At 39.8% G+C, this 22,048-nt stretch overlaps 1 protein-coding gene across 2 annotated transcripts in view; it reads left to right on the forward strand.

The window, feature by feature from the left end:
- The window catches only part of tnksa (tankyrase, TRF1-interacting ankyrin-related ADP-ribose polymerase a), a 129,866-nt gene that overhangs the window by 102,370 nt on the left and 5,448 nt on the right, over window positions 1-22,048 (forward strand). For both annotated transcript variants that reach the window (XM_048526801.2, XM_048526802.2), the window contains 8 exons: window positions 157-394; window positions 1,734-1,816; window positions 2,747-2,867; window positions 12,499-12,596; window positions 17,157-17,231; window positions 19,204-19,309; window positions 20,345-20,531; window positions 21,546-21,702. In XM_048526801.2, the coding sequence (XP_048382758.1) occupies window positions 157-394; window positions 1,734-1,816; window positions 2,747-2,867; window positions 12,499-12,596; window positions 17,157-17,231; window positions 19,204-19,309; window positions 20,345-20,531; window positions 21,546-21,702 (1,065 nt within the window). The remainder of the gene's footprint in view (window positions 1-156; window positions 395-1,733; window positions 1,817-2,746; window positions 2,868-12,498; window positions 12,597-17,156; window positions 17,232-19,203; window positions 19,310-20,344; window positions 20,532-21,545; window positions 21,703-22,048) is intronic.

Raw genomic sequence — 22,048 nt, forward strand, 5'->3', positions numbered from 1 at the left:
TCAAGGGAGTGTCAAGTATTACATTACATTTAGCTAGTGTGTGTTTACGATATTGCATAGTGACCTGTGTGAATTAGTTGATATTTTAAAGCTGTCAGTGTATTTAAAATTTCCCAGGGTGAAAACTTATAAATGTTCTTGTTTTTCTTACTTCAGGCTGACGACATCAGGGCCTTGCTTATTGATGCTATGCCACCAGAAGCCCTCCCAAGCTGTTATAAACCTCAGGCAACTGTTGTTAGTGCAGCAGTGATCTCTCCAGCCTCAACTCCCTCTTGTTTGTCTGCTGCTAGCAGTGTTGATAACCTGACTGGCCCACTTGCAGAGCTAGCTGTGAATGGTGCCTCTGGTGCAGCTGATGGAGCTACAGGCAATGAAAGAAAAGAAGGGGAAGGTAGGCTGACTAAAAATTGATGTAAATTTAAAGCAAAGTCCTGCAGCTGCTAGAGATGCGAAATAAAAACAAGTGCTGGAGAAATTAAGCTGGTCTGGCAGCACCTGTGGAGCAAGAAACTGAGTTAATGTGTTGAGTTCACCTTGACTCTTCGAACCTTGAAGTGGCTAGAAAATTGACATCTTTGTGCTGTTGATAAAGGTGAGATGCAAAGCAATTTAAACAGGTGGTAAAGCAGCCCAGGTGAAAAGTAGGTGTCAAACGCAGTAAATAGGTTTGATGTCAGCAGACCTGACCTACGTAGGTAAGATTTGTGGGTGTGGTTATGTTTTCTAAGATTGTATGGCAAAAGAAGGGTGTGTTGGAGGATGGTGGAAGATGGCTGAAGAAGTGTTAGAAATGACAGGAGTTGACTCATGTGTCATGGAAAGAACATTCCCTGCAGAATGCTTGGAGGGCAAAGGAAGACATTAGATTTGATTTGATTTATTGTCACGTTTACCTAAGTACAGTGAAAAGCTTTGTTTGCAAGCAGTACAGGCAGATCATAGTCAACAAGGACATACAGATCATTAGGATGAAGAAACCTTGAACAGAGTGAAAAATTAGGCTTAAAAGTGTAGGAATGAGTTAGGTCTACTGTAAGAGCTTGTAAGAAGCCAATCTTTGTAGGCACCGTCTTGAATCCGTGGTATGTTTCGGAGTGGGAACCTGCTTGAGATGGCAGACGAACTTTTAATGCAGACGCTCGAGGGGTGAAGGCTTGGAAAACAGGAGGGAGTCCTGTTGTTGCTCTGGGAGGAAAGTGAAGAGGTGAGGACGAAAATGGAGGACATAATTCCGATAGGGCTTGGGTATCAACCACAGTGGTGTGGAATCCTGGTTGAGGTTCCAATGATGCCAGTTCCCACTAGGGAGCTCTGATATAGCTTTCTTCTTTTCCTCCTGCAGTCCATACGTTTACGTACACCCAGAGTGTTGTAAAGCAGGAAGTTCCAGAGTTATGACCCAACAAGTGTAAGAAACGTGTACAGTTCCATGTCAGCATGGCTTGAAGGAGATTTTCAGGTTATAGTGTTCCTAGGCATCCTTGAGATCGTAGAGGTCTTGGTCTTGTTGAGATGTATATGAAACAATTCCGTAACACAAATGGAAGCAAAAAATGGGAATTCTAATGCTGTTGTTACCATTTAGCTGTTTGTATCATTACATATGAAGTGCATTAGTGTAGTGTGAAGCTGCGATAAAATGCTATAATAATACAGATCATTTTCCCTTGTGCATCTAACATTCATTCATTTAATCTGATATTGGAACATAAATATTTTTTGTTTTGCAGTTACTGTGCTTGACATGAATATAAACCAATTCCTTAAAAGTCTGGGCTTGGAACACTTGCGGGATATATTTGAAAGGGAACAGGTATGTGAAAATAAACAAAACAGAAATTTTGGGAATGCTTGGGTCAGACAGCATCTGTGGAGAAAAAATGAATAATGTTTAGCTCAGTGCTTTCTCAGCAGAATGGAAGAAGTTAGATGAAATAGGTCTTAAGTAAGTACAGAGATAGAAAAAGTGGTTGAGAATATGGTGAGCAAGGGAATGGTATTTGATGTGATGAAAGACAGGAGAGATTCAGTGACAAATGGCATGATGGTGGAAGGCAAGGAAGGTGATCATAGATCAAATTTGAAAAAACAAAATTTGGATCTGGGGAAAGTTTAAATGGAGTAGTAGAATCATCAACAGTAGATTTCATCCAAACAAATGAGGGCAGAAGCTAAAAATCCGAAATTGCTTCCATGTTGAGTTCAGAATGTGCCCCTTCGAAAAATTAGGTGCTGTTCCTTGAGCTTACATTGAGTTTTATTAGAGCAATGTTGGAGATTGAACAAGAACTAAGGACAAGATGGCCAATTCCTAGCCCTTATTTAGACCTGCTGCTTGTTGCCCATACGTGGTTTCTGTCCCTCTCTTCGTCTCTGTTCCTGTGTTTATCAAGATATGCCTTAAATTTTGGAGGAGTTAGTGGTGTAGAGAATTCACAAGAGAAGGGACAGCATACCTGAGGCCAAACATTCTAAAGAAGTGTTCCTCAAAGTGAATATTCAATCTGTGTTAAGTGTCCCCCTCTTCCTCCTTAGGAGCAAATAAAAAGGCAGCTGTTGCATCTCCTGCAATTACACAGGAAGGTGAAGCGGGAAGAAGGGTTATTGGGGTGAATAAGGAGTGAGCTATGATGTTGCTTAAGTACTTAGAGGAAAATGTGAAATCTGCCTTTTCAACTTGTTTAAAAATTTGAATAGCGATTTTCTCAGCTCCAGGATTTGACAATGTGCTGAAATTTTTCAGATCACATTGGATGTGCTTGCAGACATGGGCCATGAAGAGCTGAAAGAAATTGGAATTAATGCCTATGGGCACCGTCACAAATTAATCAAGGGTGTTGAACGGCTGCTTGGAGGACAGCAAGGTGAACTGATTTACCTTACATTGGCTTATTCTAATTTAGAAACTACAGTATTTTCATGCGACTGCTGATCATAATTTCAAAATTGCCTAAGCTTCACCTGAAGGAACTCAAGTCTGTTAACCTAAAAGCATTTTCACTTATTGTGTACTGTAATACCTTGTTGAATAAGAATTATTTAAAAGTAGGTCTTCCAAAATTTAAGCTCATTAGTTTAGCCTATTCCTATCAGGTTTTTGTGTTTTTTCAGTTGCGTCTTGCAGAGAGTTGGCTGTGTTTTAGCATTAAGCGCACATAATAAAATCAGCAAATCACAAAGTTACATTTGTAGCATGGAAAATTGATGACACTGCAATAAATGTACTGTTTAGTCTTTGCCACTTTATGTAAGGAAGAGCATATTTGCATTGGAAGCAATTCAGAGAATGTTCACTAGTGTTAGCCCTAAGATAACATGGTTGTCTTTTGACAAAAAGTTGTGGTAGTTGGACCTAAATAGATTTGTATTTTAGAAGAATGAGATATGATCTCTTTGGACTGAGGTTCTAAGGGAGGTCGGCAGGGTGGACGCTGAGAGAATGTTTCTCTTCGTGGGGGAATGCAAAACTTGAGTGCAGTTTCCAAGTAAAAAGGCTCTCATTTGAAAGTGGGTGCAGAGAAATGTCTTCCTGAGGATTCGGTGTCTGGAATTCTCCTCTTCAGAGAGCTGTGGATGATGAGTCATTGTTGAACTCACCCTTGACTGTTTTCAGATTTTAATAGTGAGGGTAAGAAATCAACTTGGGGTATATATGATAAACCAGAGAGTCGAGTCAAGGAAAAAGAGGTAAGTGTTAATATGGGAAATGAAAAACAGGCCATGACAGAAAGAGATAGAAAGTACATATTCAACAGTTAATCAACATGAGGCTAAAAATTACAAAAATAATGAAATCCTAAAACTAAAGGCTCTGCATCTCAATGACACAATGTGGAACAAAATAGATTAACTTAAAGCACATATAGAAATTAATCAGTATGGTCTAATAGCCATTACGGAGATGTGACTGCAGGATGACGTGGCTTGAGACTTGAATGTTGAAGGGATTAGGAAGGACAGGAAGCTAGAAAATGTTGGAGGAGTGGATTTTCTTGTACTAATGCAAGAATTAAGTGAGAAGGAAGACCTAAATTTGGGAATCCAGGAAGAAGTGCTGGTTTGAGCTGAGATGAGGAATAACAGGCAAGAAGTCACTAGTGGGAGTTTTTGAGTAGGCCCTCTAACATTAATTTCACATTAGGATAAAGTATAAAGGAAGAAATAATGGGAGCACATCGGAAATGTTTGGCATAATTTTGGAGGGTTTTAATCTGTTTATAAACTGGAAAAATCGGATGGGCAAAAGTAGCCTAGAAGCCCAGACTTCATAAAATGCTTAGAATAATTTCTTAGATTAGCATGATCTGGAGCTGACCAGACCAAACTGTACTAGACATGTTGTGCAACAAGGTAAGATTAATTAATAATCGCATTGTGAATATGCCCTTGGATCACTATGATCATAATATGATTCAAATTTGCATTCAGTTTGAGCAAGAGAGTAGGTCGCATGCTAGTATTTTAAACCTATTTGGGATAATTTTGAGGGTATGAAAGCAGAGCCGGCTGAAGTGAATGAGCAAATTAAGTAAGGAGAGAGGTCAATAAAAATGCATTGACAGACAGCAAAGGAGATATTTCAGAGCACAGAATTGAAGCATTCCAACAAGGAAAAAAGTCTTATAAGGGAAGGATCCACAATCCATGGTTAATTTTGAAAAAACGTATCCAACATAAAGATAACTGACCGGTCAGAACATTGAACACAGAACAGTACAGCCTGGTGCAGGCCCTGCACACCACAATGTTGTGCCGAACTTCTACCCTAAACCGAAGGTCTATCTAACCTCCACACCTACCTTATACTAACGTCCATATGCCTATCTAATAGCCGCTTAAATGCCCCAAATGAGACTAACTCCACTACCCTCTCCAGCAATGCATTCCACGGCCCTACCACACACTGAGGAAAGAACCTACCTCTGACATCTCCCCATATCTACCTCCACTCACTTTAAAACTCTGCCCCCTCGTAATAGCTATCTCCACCCTGTTCAATATTGTCAGATTAGACAATATTGAACAGATTGTTTTGAAAAGCAATGAATGATTAAAAGAATGGAAAGCTGACTGGAAATATTAAATCACTCTTTAAAAATTGTTAAAAGATATTTGAGAAGAAAAAGAGAATCCCAGAAATAGCTGTGGTTCAGGAAATGGAGCAGAGGAAGGAACTAAAGAAAATCATGAAGTGATTCTATGCAAATTTTTAGAACTATAATTTCTTGGTACTGACAAGTCTCCGGCCTGCTGGACTTCATCCTAGCACCTTAAAAGGTGGCTAGTGTGTTAATTGATGTGTTGGTTCTAATTTTCCAACATTTCCTACATTCAGGGAACGTTCAATTGGTTCAGGCAGTAATGAATGTAACCTCTTTATTCAAGAAGCAAGGAAGTCAAATGTTGAAAATTATGGACCAGCAAGCTTAAACCCAGTCATAAAGAAAATGTTAGAAGCTGTTATTAACAAGCTTACAGCTAAGCATTTGCGAATGTTCAAGTTAATCAGACTGATTCAGTACGGTTTTGTGATAAAGGAAATCACGTTTAACCACTGTATTAGAGTTCTTTGAAGAAGTCACATTTGCTTTGGCTAAAAGGGAACCTATGTATATATTGCCCTTGAATAGCAGAAGACATTTGATCAGGAGCCATGTCAAAGGCTGTGGCGGGAAACGAAGGCTTATGGAGTAGGGGTTATATTGATGTGAATAAAAGATTGGAGCGCAACAGGAGTCATTACCGTAAATGTAATGACTGGTATGCCACAGGGATCAGAGCTAGAACCTCATCTTTTTACAGCTTAGAGTCTTACAGCACAGACAGGCCCTTCGGCTGAAACTGGTCCATGCCAACCAAAATGTTCATCCATCCTAACCCTATTTCCCTGCACTTTGCTTATATCCTTCTCAACCTTTTCTCTTCATGTATTTGTACAGATGCCTTTTAAATGTTGTTAATGTACCCGCCTCAGCCACTTTTTTGCTGCAGCTCATTCCATAGGCATACCAACTTGTGTGTAAAAATAAAAGTTGTTCCTCAGGTTTCCATGTATTCTTTCCCCGTTTACCTTAAACTGATGCCTTCCAGTCCTCGATTCCCTAACTATGGGAAAAAGACCAAGTGCATTCACCCTATCCATGCCTCTCATGATTTTATGGACTTCTATAAGATTTCCCCCCTCAGTCTCCTTGCTGTAAAGAAAAATGTTCTAGCTTGTTCAACCTCTCCCTATAACACAGTCCTTTTGAGTTCTGACAAATCCTTGTAAATGTCCTCTGCTGTTTTTTACAGTTTAATAACATGCTCCCTGTAGCAAGGTGACCAAAACTGAACACAGCTCCAATTGCAGCCTCACCAACATCCTGTACAACTGCAACATAACTTCCCAGTTTCTTCACTCACTGCCCTGACTGATGAAGGCCAGTGTGCCAGAAGCCGCTTTCACTGCCCTGTCTACCTGTGTCTCCACTTTTGGAGAACTGAGCACCTGAACTCCAAGGTCTCTCTGTTCCACTACTATCCTTAAGGTCCTACCATTCACCATGAAACTCCCACCCTTGATTTGACTTTCCAAAATGCAACACCTCACACTTGTTTGTGTTAAACTCCACTTGCCATTTCTCGGCCCACTCACCCAGCTGATCAAGATATTGGTGCAATTTTTGATAACCTTCTTCACTGTCCACAATACTGCCTCTTTTAGTGTCATTTGCAAATTTACTCATTACGCCTTGTACATTCTCATCCAAATCATTGATCTAGATTCCAAACAGCTGTGAGCCCAGGACCGACCTCTGAGGCACATCACTAGTCACAGGCCTCCAGTCAGATAAGCATCCTTCTGCTATTACTGTCTGCTTCCTACCATCAAACCAGTTGGGTATCCAATCTGCCAGCTCTCCCTGGATTCCATGCGAACTAACGTTCTAGAGCAGCCTACCATGTGGAACCTTATCAAAGACCTTACTGAAATCCATAGAAACTATGTTTACTGCCCTGCTCTCAGCCTTCCTGTTCTCTGCATCAAATAACTCTAACAAATTTGTGAGGTATGATCTCTCCCACACAGCCATGCTGACTACTCCTAATCAAACTGTGTCTTTCCAAATGCATGTATATCTTATCCCTCGGAATCTTCTCAAGTAACTTAGTTACCACAGATGTTAGGTTTACTGGTCTGTAATTCCCAGACTTTTCTTTGCAGTCCTTCTTGAAGAAGGGCACAACATTTGCTACCCACCAGTCTTCCGAAACCTCATCCATGTCTAACGATGCTGCAAATATATCAACCAGGGTCCCGGCAATTTCTTATGTAGCCTCTTGCAGGGTTCTCAGATATACCTGGTCAGGACTAGGAGATTTAGCCACCTTTGTACATTTTAATACTTCCAACATCTCTATCCCCAAGATATTGCCACTAACTTCCTAAAGTCATCTTGTCTTTCTCCACGGTAAACACAGAGGAGAAGTATTCATTGAGGACCTCACCCATCTCCTGCAGTTCCACACAAATAGGCCCGTTTTGGACCTTGAGAGGTCCTATTCGCTCTCTAGTTATTCTTTTTCCTTTAATATACTTAAAGAATCTCTTTGGGGTCACCCTAATCTTGTCAGCCAAAGCTATCTCGTGCCCTCCTGATTTCCTTCTTCAATAAACTCCAGTTTCCCATATATATCTCCCAGGGGTTTCCTTGATCCCAGCTACCTGTACCTTAGCCATGCCTCGTCCATTTTTCTGGTCAAAGCCTCAATATCTCTTGTCATCCAATGTTCCCTACTTCTGCCAACCTTGCCCTTTACCCTCACAGGAACATATAGACCTTGAACTATAGTTATTCATACTTTTAAAGGCCTGCCACTTACCAGATGTCCCTTTACCTGCAAACAAACTACTCCAATTAACTCCTGCAAGCTCCTGTCTAATTCCATCAAAATTCACCTTCCCCCAATTTAGAGCATGAACCTGTGGACCAGTTTTGTCCTTCTCTGTAACTGTTTTAAAATTCATAGAACTATGGTCACTGGTCCCAAAGTGCTTCCGCACTGCCACCTCAGTCATCTCTCCTGCCTTATTTCCTAAGAATAGATCGAGTTTCGCCTCTTCCCAAGAAGGACTATCTGTATACTGCTTGAGGCAACTTTCCTGAACACAGCTAACAAATTCCACCTCATCTAAGCCCTTAACACTATGGCAGTTCCAGTCAATGTTAGGAAAATTAAAATCTCCCACTATGATAACCCTAATGCTCCTGCAAGTCTCCTTATATATTTGCCCCTCTAATCCTCGTTAACTATTTGGGTACCAATAGTACAACCCCAATAATGCCACTATCCCTTCTTATTTCTTAGCTCCACTGACAAAGTCTCACTGGCTAATCCCTCAGTTTTTACATCTCTGACTACTGCTGTGATACTCTCCTTAATCAAAAAATGCAACTCCTCCCCCCCTCTTTTCCCCTACCTCTGTCCCAACTAAAGCACTTGTGCTCTGACATGTTAAGCTGCCAGTCCTGCCCCTCCCTTAGCCATGTTCCTATAATGGCTAAAATATCCCTGTCCCACGTACCTATCCACACCCTGAGTTCATTGGCATTATCTGTCAGCCCTCTTGCATTGAAATACGTGCAATTTAATCCAACAATCTTTCCTTGTTCCCTGTCATGTTCCTGCCTGACCTGTCTCTTCAGCTTGGTATTTCTATTTACTGTATCTCCTTCCAGCTTCTCTCACCTCCCTTTCCACGCATGATATTCCATTTGCCAGATCTTTGACCATGTAACCTAGTTATATTCCCTTTTAACCTCAGGCCTTACTCATATATAAATGATTTGGAGCAAGAGTCTGAAAGTAAGTTTGCTAAATTTGCTGAAATAAACAAAAATGGATAGGAAAGTAAGTTCTGAGTAGAACATTTTTTTCTAATCCTTAACACAGTTATTACTAGATCCATAGGTCTATAATCTACAGATTCCATGCTAATTCTATATATATATTTATATAACATTAAAACCATCATAATGCATCCGCAATAATATTTTCATGGCCTGCAACATGTGTAATTTGTAAATTAAATGTTTGTAACAGAAGACTCCAATGAAATAGCCTGGTGTTCTTATCTTTAAATCCTTCCAAAAATGTCAATTGGGTTGTGATCAGTTGCACAACTGTCTGATACCTTGTTTGCAACATAAACATTGTAAGGCCAGTACCAAACTCAATAATTCTTTCTCAGTGGTTGAGCGTTTTCTCTGGTAGATATTGTTTCTTTGAAAACTAACTGGCCTTTCAATTCTACAGTCATCTTTCTGCTTCAACACGGCTACAATCCCTACATCACTTGCATTGAAAGTCACTTTAAAGGGCTTCTGGAAATTTGGCATGGCTAAAAGTGGTGCGGTGGCTAATGCTGCTTGTAAATTCTCAAATGCCTCCTGATGTTGGTCAGTCCTGTGGAATTTCATGTTCTTCTTTAACCGATCTGTCAGTGGTGCCACCACGCCACTAAAGTTTGGTACAGACTTCCTTTAGGACTGTGTCATAAAGACAGAGTTCCTAGCAGAACTAGAATCCACGCTGAAGACCAAAGGCATCAATGAGGAGACACAACAAGCCATAAAACAGACAGTGGTCCCGACACTGACCAGAAGGAACAAACTGAACACTCTCTTTAACATATCAGAAAAGAAGGCCCTAGAAAGACTGAAAAAAGATAAAAATATCATAATCCCACTAGCAGACAACAGGCACATGGCAGTAATACAAATGGGACTACCTCATTGAAGCATACATGCTACTGGCAGACACAAATGCATATTGGCCAATGCAAATAGACCCAACACCACAAATGGGTAATAAAATAATCAACACACTAAAGAGACTCAAACAGACCGGGCAAATCAACAAAACAGACTACCTATAAATTAAACCTGAAGCGACAAACAAGAGGAGACTCACCAACTTATAAACAATACTCTCACTGGTATCAAGTTCACCAAGGAAGAAGGGAATGAACAGCTCGCATTCCTGGACATTATGGTAGAACTCAGGGCCAACTGGGAGTTTCTGACAAAGACACGCACACACGACTACTAAACCTTGCTTTGAAAGGATATCCTCCCACTGGTAACTGCACCAGTCCTTTATCCCCACAGCCAATGTACAAATTTTACATTTCTTATCTGCTACTTCATTATGTGCTGTGCCATCTTCAGATGTTGTCTAGGTAATTCACCTACTCTGTTTAATCTTGCTGTCACCTCAGACACATAGTACAACTGTGAGGTCTCACTTCCTATCTACTTTTTACTAGATTAATTTTAAAGACCCTCTTACATCATGTCCATTAATCAATTCAGATGGAGTAAACAAAGTTGATTCATTTGGAGTGTCTCTCTGAACGAATAATATAAATGGGGTACCTTTATCTGGGTAACCCTGGCAATAAACTCTCAGCATGGTCTTTAGGATCTGATGCCACCTTTTCCAAGCTCCCTGGGACTCAGGATGGTACACACTTGATTTAAAGTGTTTGATGCCTGAACTAGCCATGACCATCTTAAATAATTTGGCAGTAAAATTGGACCTTTGGTCTGACTGAATTTCCTGGGTAGTCCATAATGGGTAAAGTAAACAAACAAATCTTCTACAACTCTTTTTGCCTTGACATTCCATAATGGAATTGCCTCGGAAAATCTGCTAGACGTCCATTATGGCTAGCAAATGCTGATTCCTTCTTTTGGTTTTAGGGACAAGTCATGCACAATCAATTATAACCTATGTAAACCTGCAGGAATTGGTATCAAAGGTGCAGGTTTTATTACGCCCTGTGACTTTGCTACCAGCTGATATGTATGACAGGTACTGCAAATTTCAATCCCATCCTTATGTAATCCAGGCCAATAGAAATGCTTTTGTATCTTAGCCTGAGTCTTTCGCACTCCTAGATGACCACCTATAGATAATTTGCGTGCTGCCCACAATACTTCCTGTCTGTATGCTACAGTCAACACTATCTGGTGAACTTCAGCCTATTTCCTAATTGCAGTAACTGTCAAACTCTCCATTCCGTCTTAAGATTTTATCCTTAAGGTAATAGCATTCTGGAATACATTTTGATTCCTTTTCCAAGAAGCCTCCATGATATAAATCTTTTATTCCCTCATCTTTTCGTTATAACACCATTTATCTTTCAGAGCTAAACACCTCTGCCTGATACCCAGGCTGCTCGGTTTCTTCCTTTCCCACAGTGAATCCTGTGAGAACCAGTGATTTTCTTTTTAAGAGTTGATGGGTTGTTAATCCTATTAGATGGCTATTGCTCTCATACCAATTTTTAAATACTCTCCCCTTTTATACCCTTGATGACCTATCAATTTCTTATAGTAGGATTGGTCATATGGTTTCAAACTGGGTGCACTAATAACAAAACAAACTTCTGCCTTGGTTGCTGACCATGCAGCCTTTTGATAGTGTTTCAATTTCAGGAGCCCTCTGTACACTTGCACGTTTTCTTTTAATCTCCAAGCCTACAAAAACACAGCATCTTTTAAAGGGGCCACACACTCTTCTCCCCCACCAACCCCCATCATTTTACAAACATCAGATTCTAACATCCTGCCTTCCAATCCATAAATACTGTACCCAGCTTTCCAATGCTGGGTCTTGTTGAGATCATATCTCGGCTACAGTGTATGGTATTGGCTACCTTACTTAAGGAAGTATGTAAATGAGTTGGAAGCAATTCAGAGGTTTGCTGATGTAATATCAAGAATGGGCAAGTGTCTTGAGAACATTTGGATAGGCTAGGCTTACATATGCTGGAGTTTATAAGATTAATTGGTGACTCAGTTGATAAAATAAAATAGATGTTGAAAGAATGTTTCTGTTTGAGGTAAATCTAGAACTAGAGATCATCATTTAAAAATAAGGGATGTGTCATTTAAGACACAGGTGATTTTCTTTTCTCAGAGGTTCGTTGGTCTTTGGAACTCTCTCTTCCATAAAAGTAATGGAAGCAGAGTCTTTGAATATTTTTTAAGTCCAAGGTGGATGGATTCTTGGTAAGCAAGAGGGTAATGATTATCAAGGGTATGTGGGAGTGTGGAATTGAGGTTACAGTGAGATCAACTATGGTCTTATTAAATGGCATAGCTCGGCCAAGGGACCAAATGGTCTATTTTCCTGCTCCTAATTCACATGTTTGTATGTATGAGCCAAAGATTTTGTGATGTTAATTTGATTTCTTCCCTTTTGATTATTAAGTAAGCTCCATATATAAGAACTTTGTCATTCGGACACTCCTTGCAGAAGACCTTGCCTAGTCTTAATTAGATATTGGATATGCTTTGTTTTGTCTATACTGATATAACTATAACCACTTCTTGTCATGTCTGCTCAGTATAATCATATCAACTGTGCCTGATGCCTGTTTCTGTGCTCAGAAAGATTGTTAGTTGAATTTTACTTGGCTAACCTCGATTCCTGTCTTTCCAGGTGCAAATCCATACCTGACTTTCCATTGTGCTAGCCAAGGAACCATTCTTATTGATCTTGCACCAGATGACAAAGAGTACCAGTCCGTGGAAGAGGAGGTACCATTAACTTTATGCTTGTTGGGTTTTTCTGTCCGCTCTGGAATTCGTGCTATAAATCTCATTGGCACCTTAGTCATCTCCTTCAAAACTCTGGTTAAAACCTAACCCCTTTGACCAGCTTTTAAGTCATACTTCTCTTAATATTTTCATGGGGTGAGCGCACATTTTCAGTGTTTGATGGGTTTGGGTCTTTTCCTAAATCATCGTATTTAATTGCAAAATGTTTTGCAGTAGTTCTTTTAACTATTTATGTCCCTTCTCACAATAATTGAACACGTCTTATTTCGGTTGATATCTAATGTTCACTGCTGTGTTTATTGTGACACATGTATCCAGGTGTGCATCTGCAATTACCAAATAACCTTCTGAGTAATTAACAGTGAGTGCCACATTCATTAATTAGCATCTGCATTATTGTTAAAATTAAATCAGAACCTAAACAAGGACTATCACTGTTTAAGTTTTAATTTTTATAGAGCTGGAGAGCTACATTTGATGGCTTTTTTTTTCAGTCAAGCAGATGTAAATTTTTCTGATGAACCTGACTTTAAAATTGATGCTGAGTTCAGAAGACCAGAAGAGGAGTTTATACTGGAATAAAACAGAAGTGAAAATAGGGTGTATGTAAATATGTTAATTTATCTGTACAGTGCTGTTATTTGAGCAGATTAATTTTGCTGTGGGTCAATTTGTCACTCTCTAAACAAACTGCAGTCAAAGTATTGAACAATTATTCACAATTCAGGGATAATGACAGAAATGGAAAGGGTGAACCTCCAAGTTAATTTGACATTTTAATTCTCTGAACACTAATCATTTGTTCACGTGTTTTTGTTGAGTGATCTTATATTGAGCACTGAGTGAAGGAAAGGTTTTTTGCTCTAAGATAGCATTATGAAAAGTTATCAATGCAGGGTACTATTCAAACTTGTGTGCAACTTGCCACCACCAGTCCCCACGTTAAGGGGTCAGCTACCTTATGTGGATTATTATAAATTTAAACTCACATGTCTCGTGGTGGAAAGGGGAGTTAATAGAAAATAATGCACTAATATAATTACAAATTAAGTGCAAATTTTCACTTCCTGAAATTGGGAAAAATATGTGTTAGACTTTGACATGAATTGTATAGTTCTTTGAGTTGTAGGTAGCTTATAAGTCAAGAGAATAGATGCGAATACAGATGGACCTTGTGGTGCAGTGTTCATGTCTGTACCTCTGAGCCAGGAGACTTGGGCTCAATTCCTGCCTGCTGCAGGGGTGTGTAACAACATCTTTGAACAGGCCAATTAGAAAATATTTTAAAAAGCTACAAATAACTTAAGAATTAGGATACAAAGTAGACTATTTAGGAATGAGATGAGAATTTCTTTTGACCAATGGAGTGGTGAACCTGTGGAATTTTCTGCCACAGAGTGGCTACAGACAAAATGTTGAATGTTTTCAAGAGTTCGGTATGGTTCTTAAGACTAAAGGGATCAAAAGGTGCAAAGAGAAAGTGGGAACGGGGCACTCAGATGCATGAACAGCCATGATCATATTGAATGGCAGGGCAGGCTGTTAGAACCAAATGGTCTACTGTTGTTCATGTTTTCTGTGTGTCAAAAAAGATGTGGTTATTGTCATTTGTGAAGCATATTTGCAAGAATAGGACTCTTTGAAAAGCAAATCCATTTAAGCAGCAGTAATGTAATTTCACTCTTCGCTTCCAAGACCTATCACAAACATTGGTGTACAGATCCGTTTTATTTTTGTTCTGACTCCATCTCCTTCATTTAAGTAAGGAAATAAGTGAAACCATAATGTTAATTGAATGCTTTGTGAAGAAAATGTAAAATCAAATATCTATAGAACAAAAGAGAAATACTGTGCAGGAACAGGCCCTTCAGCCTTCATCCTCCAAGCCTGTGCTGATCATCATACCCTAAGTAAACTAAAAAAGAAACCACCTTCCATTATTCAGTCTGTATCCCTCTATTTTCTCCCTATTCATGAACCATCAGATGCATCATAAATGTCGCCAACATGCCTGCTTCCACTACCTCTTCTGACAGTGTGTTCCGGGTTCCTACCACTTTGAGTGATAAAACTTCCCTTACACATTTGCTTAAACATTCCACCTCTCTCACTGTGCCCCCTCATAATTCAACCCTGGGGGAAAAAGGCCTCTTGACTATCTATCCTGTCTATGTCTCTTAATTTTATAGACCTCTATCAGGTCTTCTATCAGTTGCCATCTTTCCAATGGAAATAATCCTAGCCTTTTTAACCTTTCCTCATAGCTAATGTCCTCAACCAGGCAACATTCTAGTGAAACTTCTTTGCACACTGTCCAAAGCTTCCACGTCCTTCTGGTACTGTGGTCACTAGAACTACACACGGTACTCCAAATACGGCCTAACAGGGATTTTGTTTAGCTGCATCATGTTTTGCCCACTCTTGTACTCCATGCCCTGGCTGATGAACGCAAGCGTGCCATATGCCGCCTTAATCACCTTGGCCCCCTGTGTTGCCACTTCTGGGAGAGTGTGGACCTTCATGCCCAGATTCTTCTATATATTAATGTTCCTTAGAGTTCTTCCACTTACAGTATAATTCACACCTAAATTCGATCCTCCAAAATGCATCACCTCATTTGGATTAAACTGCATCTGCCGTTTCTGTGCCTGAGTCGCCAATCTGTCTATATACTGTTGTACCCCTTCACAACCATCGGCACTATCAGCAACTCACCAGTCTTCATGTTGTGTGCAAACTAATTCATCAGACTACCCACATTTTCCTGCAGATCAGTTACATATACTACAAACAATGGACGACCTGAGACTGATCCTTGTGGAGCACCACAGTAGTTATGGGTCTCTATTCTGAAAAACATTCTTCAACCACTACCCTCTGTCTTCTATAACCAAGCGAGGTTTGTATCCATCCAGCCAGCCCACCCCAAATCCCATGTGTTTTAGTTTTTATACCACGTGGGACTTTATCAAATACCTTACTAAGAAACATATAAACTACATCCACAGCCCTTCCCTCGTCATTCCCTAGGGGAGGCGATGGCCTTGTGGTATTATTGCTGGACTGTTAATGCAGGGATCCAGATTTGAATCCTGCAATGACGGATGGTGGAATTTGAATTCAATAAATATCTGGAATCAAGAGTCTAATGATGACCATGAATCCGTTGCCGATTGTTGGAAAAATACATCTGGTTCACTGATGTCCTTTAGGGAAGGAAACTGCCATCTTTACCTGGTGTGGCATACATGTGACTCCAGACCCACAGCAATGTGGTTGACTCTTAACTGCCGTCTGGGCAATTAAGGATGAGCAGTAAATGGCGCTGAGCCAGCAATGCCCTCATCTGTGAATGAATAAAAAAAGATTATTTCACCTCTTCAAAAAATTCAATCAGGTTGACATAACCTTTCCTGTGCAAAACCATGCTGCCTGTCACTAACTACTCCATTTTCTTCCAAATTTGCATATAGCTTGTCCCTCCGTATCTTCTCCAAGAGCTTCACCTCCACAGGCGCCAGGCTCACTGGTCTATAATTTCCCGCATTATAGCGAGTTTTGAGAAGATTTGTAGCTCAGGTTGAGGTTCTGGATGTGAGTTTGCTCGCTGAGCTGGAAGGTTAGTTTTCAGACGTTTCGTCACCATTCTAGGTAACATCATCAGTGAGCCTCTGACGAAGCGCTGGTATAATGTCCCGCTTTCTATTTATCTGTTTTGGTTTCCTTGCGTTGGTGGTGTCATTTCCTGCATTGGTGATGCAATTTCCTGTTCCTTTTCTCAGAGGATAAACAGATAAATAGAAAGCGGGATATAACACCGGCGCTTCGTCGGAGGCTCACTGATGATGTTACCTAGAATGGTGATGAAACGTCTGAAAACTAACCTTCCAGCTCAGCGAGCAAACTCACATCCAGTTCCTGCGTTATCTCTGCTTCCTTTCTTAAAGAAGGGAACAACATTGGGCTAATCTCCAGTCCTCTGGAACCCTGCCTGTTGTCAAAGAGGGTGTTAAGATATCTTCTAATGCCCCAGCTATTTCTTCCCTTTCCCCTCGCAACAATCTGAGATAGCTCCTATCTGGCCATGGGGACTTGTCTATCATAGGACCATTTAGGATACATGAAACTTCATTCTTCAATATGTTAATGTTCTGTAGCGTGTTCACACACTGCCATCCCTGACTTTAATATCAGTCATGTCTTTCTCATTGGTGAATACTGATACAAAGTATTCATTAAGGATCTCTCCCACTTCCTGTGGCTCCACACCTAACTTTCCTCCTTTGTCCTTGAGTGGACCTACTCTTTCCCCTGCTCCCCTTTTTCTTCTAACATATGCTATGTATGCTTAATTTGCTTGTGCTTCCTTGTGAAAAAAACATGCATATATTTGTAGTGTGTATGGAGTTGACGACATAGTGAGATGAGCCATTGTCATCTTACTTGTTGAAGCAGGTTTACATGGCCAGGTGACCTATTCCTGCAGCTGTTCCTTGTTCATATGAAGGAATGGACATTGACTCTGATGTTGTTCTTTAGATGCAAAGCACAATCCGTGAACACAGAGATGGTGGGACAGCAGGTGGAGTTTTTAATAGATATAACATCATCAAGGCAAGTTGTATTGTATTTTCATTCCTTAATGCTTTAGTACTTAGCAATGGTTATTTTTTGTTTTCATTGAAATAGAATTTGTATTTCAGAAAAAGATGTTTCAAATTCTAGCAAGTTACTTCAGGGCTTCTATAGGCCATGAAGACAATTGCTATCTTCAAACAAATTACTGACAGAAAGTTGAATGCATTAATGCGCCATGTTGGTGGCAGTGGGTGTCTGTCATTCCCAGATCCCCTTGTGCGGTGAGTCCTTTGCACGAACCCTGTCACTGTCTTGAGATCGTAGTTAACAAAGTCACAAACAATACCCTCTGTGACTGAGATGAACTTTCCCTCTTTGCCCTGTCTGTAATTTTTGGTGAAGTAATTGTACTATCCTCCCACAAAATCCTTTGACATCATTCAGCAAGGTTGGAAAACATTTGTTTGATTCCGTTCTTATTTATCCAATCATAATTAAACAATCATATGCAGTAGCTTTCTTTCTCATACCCGTGCAGTTACCTTCCACACCCTTCCCCCTTGCAGCATATACTCACTTACCCCATCACTACTTGCAGCATACTCCATCCCTTAACCCCCTGCAGCCTCTTCCGTCATGCAGTCTCCCCTGTTCGCTGCACCGCATCTGTACTTCCATGACATCTTTCTCTTTCGCTCTGTTCTGCAGAGTCCCTTTTTTCTTCATTCCACCCTTTGCATGAAAACTTTGAGAAGACAGGATATGCTGTCTGGATTCCTTCATGGCATCTTCTAACTTTGTAATGCACTTTGCAGTTTTTGACTTGGACTAGATGCCCTGAAGCTGGTGAGAAATTCAATGTACAGAATTTGCACTTGTTAATTGCAGGTGTTGGACCTGGTTTAAAAATGATTTACAGCCAAAAGGCCTAAATTTCTCACTCACTCTCTCTCACTCTCTATAGCCACCCTTCCCCTCTTGCTGTCCATATCCACCCTCCCCCTCATCCCTCGCTCTCTCGCTCGCACTTTCTCTTTCACCCACCCGCCCCCTCTACCAACCCCATGCATTAAGTTGAGCAGCATAAACCCATTTAAAACCTGAAATTAATCCAAAAGCTCATAAACTGCAAATTCTGGAGATGTGTAGCAAAAACAGAAATTACTGGTGAAACTCAGCAGGTCTGGCAGCATTTGTGGGGAGAAAGCAGAGTCACAGCTTTGAGTCCAGTGACTTTATCAGATCTCTGATGAAGGGTTCTAATGAAGAGTCACCAGTCTTGAAATATTTACTCTTCCTTCTCCCCATTGATGCCAGACCTGTTGCTTTTGCCAGACATTTCTGGTTTTGTATCAGTAACACGCTTCACTGCTTCAGAAGATTTGGGGCCAATATGTGATATAATATTTTTTATTTGAAATTTAAGCTGCATAAGCAAAGCCCCTTCTCAAAAGTGCTTGCTTGCTTTCAGACCTTAACACTGAGAATTTGAGTTCAATTTATAGCTAATATCTTCTTGAAGTAAAGAGCTGGTCCTGGTAAAAGTAACTGAAGAGTTGGATTACTGTTAACATCCTACTGATTCAGCAGTATTCTTTAGGGAAGGAAACCCTTAGCTGGTCTAACCTATGTGTGACTCTTTCCATACCAGTATTAACACTTAGCTTCCCTGTGATGGTGCTTAGCAAGCCAGTCTGTTGAGCAAAGTTTGATTTAAAACTTTATTTAAAAAAAACTCAGACCAACTACAGTTTTCAGCAAAAAAAAAAGCTTATCATTGATGCCCGCATCTTGTTAGTGCATAAGTTAAAGAGCAATATTGGAGCAAGAAGCTTGCTTTATCCTAATATCTGAACACTTCTTGTCTTTGGGTCTACATGCTGTACATGCGAGTCAAAACTGAAAGTGTGGTTTAGAGTGAGGCTGTATGTTGACAAAAAAATGGTTTACTTTAGCATTGGTATATTCAAATCCCTTTTGGCTTAAATATACATAAAATTCCTTTTAGATTCAAAAAGTTGTGAACAAGAAACTACGGGAGCGATTCGTTCACCGACAGAAGGAGGTAGCAGAAGAAAATCATAATCACCACAATGAACGAATGCTCTTTCACGGTGAGTCAACACAGTTTTCAAAATGAAATGTAACTTGCATGTTTTTTTATAAACCAGCATCACCCTACGTATCTGCAATAACCTCTTACTGACGATCAATACTTTGTTTAGACTTGCCTACGCTATTGCTTTCTCCAAGGATAGAGCCCTATTTCATTTAACCCTTTCTTTCCCTTCTCAAAATAAATTAGTGGCTGCTCATTAGTTTGTGATAGTCGAATTACAGTTATGAGACACATTCAGTGCATAACCAAGAGAAAGATCAGAAGATATTACAAAAAAGTTATGCATTCCAAAACTAGACAGATTCAAACTTTGTTATAGTTTTGAGCTTTTACCAGTATAAATAGAATTCTACTTATTCTATTGACTTAACAGGAAATACTAGGTAATTCTATTTATTCTATATTTATTCTATAAATAGGATAAGACACTGTCTCCTACTAAGTTAGTCAGCCTGTTGCCCTTCTCAAATATGTTCTAAAACAGTTTGCTGCTAGACCTTTTTCTCATTCCCTATTATTTATATGCTAAGAAAATCCTTGTTCCTTGGCGGTCTATTTTTCACCTCTTTGTTTGGACCAGCCAGGTGCATGATAAGAGTGGTGGCAGGTTATTTTCTCTCTATAGATGTTTGTTAGGCTTTGTAAACTTAGCAGATTTAGAATAAGATTGCTTCCTGTTGCATTGGAACCAGTGACACTAAGGCTGTATTGACACTTCTTACTTCAATAGCAGGAAGACAAAATGAGGTATAATTTGATACTAATTCTCCTTCCTCCTGCTCAGTCAAAGACCTAGATGCATTTTACTCCATTTAGCACAGTGCTGAATTGCTTGGATTTATTAGGTTTCAATGACTAGCTTCTCAGTTTGTATTTCCAGCACAGCTTCTGCCACTTATCTGACAAGCAACAAATGATTTATGTGTGCAAACCGCATCTTAATTTTTCACATAGATTTATGTTTTCTAGTGACTGAAAAAATATTTGTGAGAATTGTTGTACATATGTAAATTGTCTGTTTCTGTTCTAGGTTCTCCATTCATCAATGCAATAATTTACAAAGGTTTTGATGAAAGACATGCTTACATCGGTGGGATGTTTGGTGCAGGAATTTATTTTGCTGAAAATTCCTCTAAAAGTAATCAGTATGTCTATGGCATAGGTGGAGGTACTGGATGCCCAACCCATAAGGATAGGTCATGCTACATATGTCACAGGTGAAAATGATATTTAGTCTATGTAATATGTTTCAGATTTAATTTGAGAATATGGCAGTAAGGGAGAAGATCATTTGTGTCTAGAATGACCGAGTAGGCTTGAGGAGCTGAATGACCAGCTGTTACTCCTGTGTTCCTGGCTTGTTATCTATTAGAAGTTGTTTATCCCTCTTACTCCACCTTATCACCTGTGCAGCCTCTCCAAGGCCTGAGGAGCATTTTTGGACCCCACTCTTAGTCCTTTTTGAAGTCGGTCTGTCTGATCTGTACCTGACATCTTGATTAATCCTTTCACTTTCCAGATGGCTGAAGTACCTACTATGTATTTCCAAGAATGTTTGTACCTGTGTGCTAAGTTCAGGTTGCTTACAGGCCTAATTCATTTGGTGGATTTTTCCATTGACATCATGGGTACCAGTATTGACAAGCCACTGAGCTGAAGGGTTCAATCCTTGATATGCATGGTGTTATTTAACGTGTAAAGGAAACGTCAGTTAAAGTTCCTGTTCCGAACTGCAACCTGTACTGACATGCAAATATTAGCTTCAATCCTGCTAACCCTAGTCAGATTTTGCCCACGGTCTCTACACGCAGAAGATATGTACGCTTGGAGGAGGTACTGCAGTATTAAATGATGCTTTTTGTTACCAGAGAGAAGGAGCTTCCTGACTGTGTGTTTGTTTGTTTGTTTCTTTCTTTCCAGCATTGCAAAGTTAATTATAGATTAAGAATAGCTGCCTCAAACCCTCACCATGTGTTTTGGTTTACATTGCAATATAATTTGTATAGGGAGTCATTTACTTCCGTATAATATCAACTCCTAATCTTCCATTGGCAGCAAATATGTGTTGTATATTTTTAGTAATTATGCACTAAATTTCTGAATTATATCATCACTGTTCAAGTGATGTAGCAAGTAAACATGATTTGATTTGTGTGTTCCTGTGTTTAAAGGATAATATAAAATTTAGATCATTTATTTGGTTCATAAGACAATGCTTATTTTGATTACAGACAAATGCTCTTCTGTAGAGTTACACTCGGAAAGTCATTCCTACAGTTCAGTGCAATGAAGATGGCTCATGCCCCTCCAGGGCATCATTCTGTGATTGGGAGGCCTAGTGTCAATGGACTTGCCTATGCAGAATATGTCATCTATAGAGGAGAACAGGTAATCTATCTAGAGATTATGCGCCCTTCAATTCTAGAAATTAATGCAAATCTAGCAGTTAGAGGTTCAGTTGCTGGGGCATATCAGCATTGGACTGAAGTTTCCCATTGTTAAACTTTATAATAGTTGTTTACCTGATGAATGTAAAACAACCACGTGAATCTTGTTAAAGAGGGTAATGTATTTTAACCTTAATTTTGAGAGTTTTTTTGTGATTTATCTTAAATGCACAACTTTGAGGTTTTATGCTTTAATTGAGGTCCAGCCAGGTTGAACTGAATTAATCAGAAAATATTCTGTTACATTCTGCTAATTTTACAGAAAAGGCACTGCATCCTCAGAGGCA

This window comes from Stegostoma tigrinum, chromosome 3 (assembly GCF_030684315.1).
Source record: "Stegostoma tigrinum isolate sSteTig4 chromosome 3, sSteTig4.hap1, whole genome shotgun sequence".
Taxonomy (NCBI): Eukaryota; Metazoa; Chordata; class Chondrichthyes; order Orectolobiformes; family Stegostomatidae; genus Stegostoma; species Stegostoma tigrinum.